The sequence below is a fragment of the Odocoileus virginianus genome, chromosome 22 (genome assembly GCF_023699985.2).
Source record: "Odocoileus virginianus isolate 20LAN1187 ecotype Illinois chromosome 22, Ovbor_1.2, whole genome shotgun sequence".
In the NCBI taxonomy this organism is placed as follows: Eukaryota; Metazoa; Chordata; class Mammalia; order Artiodactyla; family Cervidae; genus Odocoileus; species Odocoileus virginianus.
Window position 1 is genome coordinate 27,395,110 of NC_069695.1, and position 8,036 is coordinate 27,403,145.

At 38.9% G+C, this 8,036-nt stretch overlaps 1 protein-coding gene across 3 annotated transcripts in view; it reads left to right on the forward strand.

Moving 5' to 3' along the window:
• TAF4B (TATA-box binding protein associated factor 4b) overlaps nucleotides 1-6,941 on the forward strand; it is a 120,447-nt gene extending 113,506 nt beyond the window's left edge. For all 3 annotated transcript variants that reach the window (XM_070452770.1, XM_070452767.1, XM_070452769.1), the window contains one exon: nucleotides 5,075-6,941. In XM_070452770.1, the coding sequence (XP_070308871.1) occupies nucleotides 5,075-5,242 (168 nt within the window). In that variant the 3' untranslated portion in view covers nucleotides 5,243-6,941. The remainder of the gene's footprint in view (nucleotides 1-5,074) is intronic.
• Nucleotides 6,942-8,036: the final 1,095 nt, after the last annotated feature.

The window sequence follows — 8,036 nt, forward strand, 5'->3', positions numbered from 1 at the left end:
TATTAGGGAGTTGAACAATGAGGTCTAGAATTTAAGAAGGTGTTCTTTCAGAAATAAAGATGAGAGTGGTCATTAGCACAGGATATCCAGTATTGTCTTTATAGCTCTCATAATTGCACAACTAGAAGTAGAGTTCAGCTTTACCAGCTGAGCCACAGTGGAAGCCCAGAATTAGGATTCAGAACCCAGGATTACGTGTCACGTCAGTCCATTTAGACATCTTACTTCTGTAAAAGACTGCTGAAACACACAAACTTAGAGGTGACAAAATTCGAGGGTGGAAATTAACATGCAGGGTTGTCTGTGTTCTGACGTAAAGGTGGTGGAGGTGAAGGGTCTTTACTTCAGGAGCTGTGCTCGTTGGCCAGCAGAGGGCGGGCAGCAACACGGCTCAGTACCCGTCATTTCTGCTCTGTTGCCCCTCCGGCCTGGAAGTTCAGGCCTTCCAGGGGTAAACATGTCCAACTTTTGTTCCTAGTTAACTGTTAAGATTCACAGACACGTTTGTGTTTTGCTTGGTCTTACGATTCAGAGACTGGAGTGGAAGGAATGGACATTGGCTCATGGAGATGGTGCTGATGAGCCTGGTTGGTTCTGTAAGGCAGCACTGCCACTCTTCCACTATTTGATTTGAGGAGCTTGTGAAAACCTTCCTATCACAGTTAGGGTGGCAGGACAAATTATCAATATTTCTTTAAACTAACCAGGACTTACTTACAAGAATAGGATTTAGGCGAGAACATTTAATTAGATTTAACTAGGGGATGCAAGAAAGATCTTGGAACTAGGGTTATACTATTTCCAATTTACAAACCTTCAATGCCTCCCAGCTGACAAATGACATTTATAGAGAATACACTGTATGCCAGGTATTGTCCCTATTTAATCCTTAGGCCAATCTCAGTTACTATTCCTGTTTTGCAGATTAGGAAACTAAAGCACAGAGAAGTTAAGTAATTTTTCTGAGGGGTTACTATGGAGGAGACAACCTATATGCACCACCATTCAATCCCCCTGTGTATTTTAATTTTTTAACTTATTTATTCACTAAACTAGACTGTACTGAGTCTTCATTGCTCATGTAGGCTTTCTATAGTGGTGAGCAGGCGCTGCTCTGTCACTGCAGGGCCCGGGCTTCTCACTGCCATGGCTTCTCTGGCTGCAGAGCGTGGGCCCTGGGGACGAATGGGCTCAGCAGTTGTGGCACATAGACTTAGTTGCTCCACAGCATGTGGAGTCTTCCTAGACCAGGGATCAAAACCGTGTCCCCTGCATTGGCAGATCGATTCTGAACCACTAGACCACCTGGGAAGTCCCCCAGATAACTTTTGAATTTAATTAGTACATGGGCTAGCATGAATTCGCTAGTATAGCAGTAACATAATTTAAGAAAACATAGGTAGAGACGCTTTTAAAAGTTTTACCTCACAGCATCTACCTGCTGTATTGAGAAATATGGATAACTGGTTATTTTTAATTACTTACTGATAACTGACAGTGTTCAAGTGTTCCTTATTAGATCAAAAAAGTTCCTCTAAAAATATGAAGTTTTGTTTACTGATATAATTGAACAACTTAATGAAGGCTAACTTAATTGACCTGGCAGTTTTAGAGAATGCTTACATTTAGGTTTGGTTATGCTTCTGAAAACATCTGTTGTACACTTAGTAAGTGAATTATTTCTTTCATCTTCATTGAATTTCATCTTCTATTTTATCCTCTTTTCATCTAAATGAAGACTACAAATTAAGGAGTATGTTCATGTAGAAAGTCAATTGGGAAAACCTTCTGTTTCAGAAACAAATAGTACATTGTCCCAAGAGGTTTTTATTTTCCTTCTTACAACTTCTCATCTCCTAACTACATTTGTGTTCTTTGGCATTGACTGAATAGCATAACCAGAAATCAGTCCTAGACAACTTTGGGCAAAAAGACTTGGTGAGAAAGAAGAAAATGAAAACTGATGGTGAGGGCAGATTTTGAGTTTTTACAGCTCTGGGTTCCACCCTCCTTACCGTGGATAATTAAGAGGTAGCTGACTGTTCTGGCCAGGTCAGTGGGAAGCTGACAAGTCAGACTGTGGATTTTCCCACATCATCAGCCTAGGAATAAAATTGCTATATATTTGTATCTAAGTTCAAGAAAGACTGACTTTCCAAGCCAGCCGCTGGTTTGGGAGAAGAGAATGCAGTCACCTTCGTAGAGTTGTGAATTATAAAAGACATTTCTGTTGGGTTACTGCATGTCCCTTGGGGTTTGTTTCATTTATAACATTGCCTCAGGCCTTTCGCAGCATCCTGTTGGAATGACCTCCTTTTCAACCCTGTGCTGGCAGCTGCAATGTGGCTCTTTCCCGGGGATCCTTCAGGCTGCTCACGTGACCAACGTGAACTGCGACCCCTTTGTTCCTTACCCAGATGATTACTTTTCCTTTTTTTTTTTCTATTTAATAACTTTGCCTTATTTTCTGTCCTTTTTTTCCTCTTCACTTCCCTTTTTATTTCCTACATACCCAAGACTTTGGGTGGCAATTTAAATTTTTTTTATTGAAGTATAACATCAATGCAGAAAAGTACACAGATCGTAAGTTAGCTCACTGAATTTTCACAGCATGAACATACCCATGCAGACAGTCCTCAGGTCAAGGAAGAGAACAGCACCAGAATCCCAGCAAACCTCTCCTGTTCCCTTTTCTGGTTGCCATTCTTCTCCCTTAAAGAGAATCGTTATCCTGACTTCTACAGCTTTGCCTGTTATTAAATCCAGAAATGGAATCAAACCATGTGTATTTCTTTGCACCTAGGTTCTTTCATTGATCATTTTTGTGACTTGTCCACATTACTCTTTATTCCTGCTATGTAGTATTCCATTTGTGTGCATAGTCCACAGTTTATTCTGTTCTTTGTGGACATTTGGATTGTTTCTAGTTTAGGGCCATTATGAATAGTACTGCAGACATTCTCATACATGTCTTTTATCAAAAGACATGACATATTTCTGGATATTTACATAGAAATGAAATTGCCAAGGCCTAGTGTATCCATCTAACCATTTAATTTAAGATTCATGTCAACCACTGCATGGGTGATTTTTGGTGAATTCTTGGCAGGAAACATTTGTAAACATATAGATTCAGCTTCAGCAAGTCTAATCTTTGGCTATGAAAAATGCCTTTAGTTAAATGTGTGATAGTTTTAAACAGATGACTCCTTTATACAACAAAATTGTTGCTCAGTCATGTGTTTCATTAACTTTCTTCCTAATGAGTCCTTTTATCCAGCATTTCAAAGCTGAGTTGGTGGGCCCATTCTGTAAAAATCTTACGTATTTTGACAGTAATAATTTACACGAGTTAAGATTTCATGTTTGTTACACGGCCTCTAAGTAACAGTGCAGGGGAGAGTGATGTACTGGTGCTTGACTGTCATGCTTAGTCAGAGCTACAGAGGCTGGCACTCGTATTTGTGCAAATTTGTACCAAGACACCTGCAAAGTGATGAAAGACAGGCTCTACACCAGAGAGTCTCCAGGAGAAGTAACCAGGCAATTGTGTAGCTGAGAGTAGTCTTTTTGTTCTTTTTTTTAAAATCAGGACTTTACAAAACTTGTTTCATGGATGCTTCTGAATAAGTTTAACCTAATGAGTATAGAAATGTGATTGTGATATCATATGCCTTCAAAAGGGAATAACATCTTTGAAGGAAAGTTTATTTGTGAAATAAAATGTTCCCAGTCATTCTGTGAACATGTATGGGATTAAGTTGACTTGCTTTGACCATAGTGTTTTGGAGACCTTTAAGAGAATTTCCTTACCTTTATCAAAAGAAAACAAAGCAAAAAAAAAAAAAAAAAAAACAGAAAGAGGGAGTAATTAAAATTTGATGGTTATAAAAATATAGTAATGGAACCATCAGATTCACTTCCCATGTTAGGTAGATAGCTTTCCTTTAGAAGAAAGTCTTTTGAGTAGGGAAAGGAGGGTTGCCATTCCAGTTGAGATGGTTTTGAAACAAAGTATAGTAAAAATAAATAAAAGAATGAGAGAATAAAGGATTCATTTCTGCCAAATTATTCTATGTCTGAGTATTCTGTATTTTTATTTCTTCCAGTCTTTTTTATAATAGTGATGTATAGACATACTGATAAGAGAATTTAATATCTTAATATAGAAATATTGGGTTTTATTCTATTTTGAATGACATTTAGAACTCACACTGAATTGTTCAATTGAGAAAGTATTGCTGATAATAGGTGTTGTCCTGTGTACTTGGCTAAGCCCTCAATGACATAGAAATGATAGTCCCTGTCCTCAGAAAGCTTACAATCTAGTGGGTATGGCAAGTACAAATTACAGTGTAAAGCAATTGCCACAGTGAGAATTCTTGAAGGAAAGGAGAAGGCAAGTAGACCCATTTGAAATGAGTCTTAAAGGATAAGTCGTTTGGCCTGGAATGGCCTTTTGCTGATCTTGGCAGTGAGAAGTAAGGCTAAAGGGAAGCAGGTAATAAGTTTGTACCTGATATGGTATCCCAGGTGACACAGTGGTAAAGAATCTACCTGCCAAGGCAAGAGATGCAGATTCAATCACTGATCTGGGAAGATCCCCTGGAGAAGGAATTGGCAACCCACTCCAATATTCTTGCCTGGGAAATCCCATGGACAGAAGAGCCTGGGAGATGACAGTCCACGAGGTCGCAGAATTGGACACAATTAAGTGACTAAGCAGCAACACAACACAGCGTGACCAAGAGCGTTCACTTTAGATCAAGTTAAAAATTGAGTCTTTGCTCAGTATTGCTGTCTAACCTTAAACAGGTTGTGTCAACCTATCCAGGCTCAGGTTCCTCATTTACTTAGTGGGGACAGCGCCCATGTCACTTGCCGCAGCATTGTAGGAAAGATGAGATCCTGTGCAGAAGTGTAGCTGCACTGCTGGAGGACCAGGTCGAGCTCTCGTGATGTGACCTCCAGCACCTAACTCAGGAGCCAGAGGAGAGCAGGCTCTTGCTGAACTGACAGATTCTCTTTGAAAGATGGCTTACTTTATACTTGCTTCTCCCTTTATTTTGTTTAGGGTTTAAAAGACAACCTGTTTGCTTCTGGGACATCCAGTCTGACAGCCAGCAAGCAGCTGGTTCGTCCAAGAATCACGAGAATCTGCCTCAGGGACCTGATCTTCTGTATGGAGCAGGAGAGGGATATGAAGTATTCCCGAGCTCTGTACCTGGCCCTCCTGAAGTGACCACAGGCCCGCCATCCAGACCCTTGCTACTTAACTGCCAAAGAAGACGTCACGAGCGTTGTTGTGCAGTCCTAACATTTCGTTTCTAGAAAATAATCACCAGTAGGGGAGACCATTGTTTACAGTTATAAACTTTTACTAAATCGTGCTTATATATCCCATGAGGTTCTTAATGACTAGGATTCAGCTTTGTCTCCTGAAAATTGGTTGTGACATACGGTGTAAACCGTAGTAGGCCTCTGTCTTCGTACGTGTTTAATTACAGCAAGGCTCTGTTTGTTCCTGCCTGCTTCACTTATTAACAGGTAAGGTGTCTCTCCCTGTTACATCCTGCACTGAGATGCAGGGGGACAAGAGGGGGAGTCTTTACTTACCAGGAAACTATGTATTTCATCCTGTAGGATGGAACCTGACTCAAAGTGTTAGGTTTTCTGGCCTGGAATCAGAAGTTGCTAAGCTAACTGTGACAGTCACTTTCTGTGGTTGAAGGTGACAAGCCACAGGGAAAGACCCCATGGTGGTGACTTGGGTCAGCTGAGACCCATTGATGTCAAAACATTGACAAATGGTGATAGTTTGTGCCCAAGGTTCCCTGGTTCACGTCACTACGTGCTGCTTCTGATACCAAGGGGACATCCTTGTCAGGGAAGGATGCTATACATTGAAGCTGCTGGTATACCTCATGGAAAAATGGAAAAGATAGCGAGTATACGAAGGAATGATGGGGTACTGCCTCCAAATTGATGGAGGGAAAATGAAAATGGACTCGTAACAGGAAATGTGCTTTATACACCTAAGAGGAGGCAGATCGAATTAGAACTCCAAAGCAGCCAGTACATATTTTGTTGACAGGGAAAAACAAAAAATCGCAGCCCAACCAAAAAGGAAAATGTGTCAAACATTTTCAAATTACAGTATTTCAGAAGAAGTTATTCTTTGTTTTGTGTATTGCTTTAAATCTCAAGAAGGATAGTTTTATAAACTCTTTTAGCCTAAGTTTTAAGCATCTTGTTGCATTTAAAAAAAAGTCCTAATTGATGATTAGAAATTTTTAACAATGGATTCCATTTTGGGTTCTGTACACAAAAGGTAATGTCAGCATCTTACTCTCGAACATCTTGGCTCTGCATATATTATGAGAAGCATGTTACATATATACTCCTCTGAAGAGGAGGCTGACATTTTTCAAAGCAAACCCTCTAATTTTTTTTTAAATTCGACTTTTGTGGCATGTAGCTGGTGAAAAATAACAACTGTAGTTAGAATCACATACAGAAAAAGTGAGTAAATTCTCCAAAGAAGGTTTTTAAAAAAGGGGTTGGGTTGGGGGAGGAAGCTGTGCTTCTTAGAAAAAGAATTCAGGGGAGAGAAAAAAAAACCTCAAGTATGTTATTCTTCATCCTGTTCTTCCCTTTGGGACTGTTATGGCCATATTCTGACTGTAGTAAGTTTTAAATTGGCCACATTTTCTGTTTCAGCAAGTTATTATGTAAAAATGCTATAAATTATGTATATGTTAAAAAAAAGTCCTTTAAGAAGAGATCTATACCTAAAGTTGTTTTTGTATATTGAAAACAAGCTTAGCTTTATTTTTTGGTAAAGTGCAGCACACTCCCATATTTGTGTATAATCTTCTTGATCAGATGTTTAAAATTATTGCAAATACTTCATTAAAATAATTATTTTATTATAAGAATAACGTTGCATAATCACTGACTTGGGCAACATCTCTGGAAGTCCACCCATGAAGCTGGCGGCTGGGCAGTGAATCTTTCTTGGCTCGGATTGTTACTCTGGAGAATGAGCATTCTAGAACCTCACTTCAGATCCAAGCTCCTGTATCCTTTCTTTGACATAGTTGTAAATTTGCATGGTATTTGACTCACAGTGAAAGCTACACATATTCATTACAAAAGCTTTTCTTGGCCCATCAAAGTTTTCTTACAAAGGTATTCCTTTTTCCAAATTTAAATTTATTACACATTTTAAACTTTGGGTCATGGAGTAGATCTTACACACAAAAAGACACACACAGTGGGCCTGAGGTATTCCTCAGGTGTCACTCACTTTGCAGAATGGTGTCCTGGGGCCAATTTGATCTCTTAAGTGAATTTTCTGTGACTCACATGTTGCTGCCAGTATTTTAATTCACAAAAGTATATTTCCAGTTCTTTTGAAAAATTAGATGATCTGGAGTCGTTAGTTGTACCCGTTTGTGTGACGACCTTCTGGAGTCAAACTACTAGCTATCTAGGTGTGAGGGCACAAGTTTACAATCCCTTGCCTGATCCCTTTAAGCACTGATGTTTGAGGCTCTCTGCGTTCATAATATATTTACTTTGTGGGATGAAAACTAAAAAAGCAAAGTGCCAGAAGTTCTCCATCTATTTACTGTATTTAAGCAACTTTATTGAGACATGTTTTACATATAAAATTCACCATTTTATTCATTTAGTTTTAATATGACTGATGGACCTTTTAAATTATTTCTTCATGGCTATCTGTAAGATTCTTCTCTTTAAAAAAGTGAATTTAGCTTTCTTTCAAAGGCTGTATTTGTCTTTTTCTTTTTTTTTAAATTGAATGAAAGTTTCAATTCTATAGTGCTTTATTGTTTTACAATTTTCAGAAGTTTCACACATATGATTTCATGTAATCCTATAGTAACCCTTTTTTCCCTACCCCTTTATTGCCCCCTTCCCTCTCTCCACTGGTAACCTCTAGTTTGTTCTCTGTATCTATGAGGCTGCTTATTTTTTGTTTTTATTCACTAGTTAGATTTCCATTGGTAAGT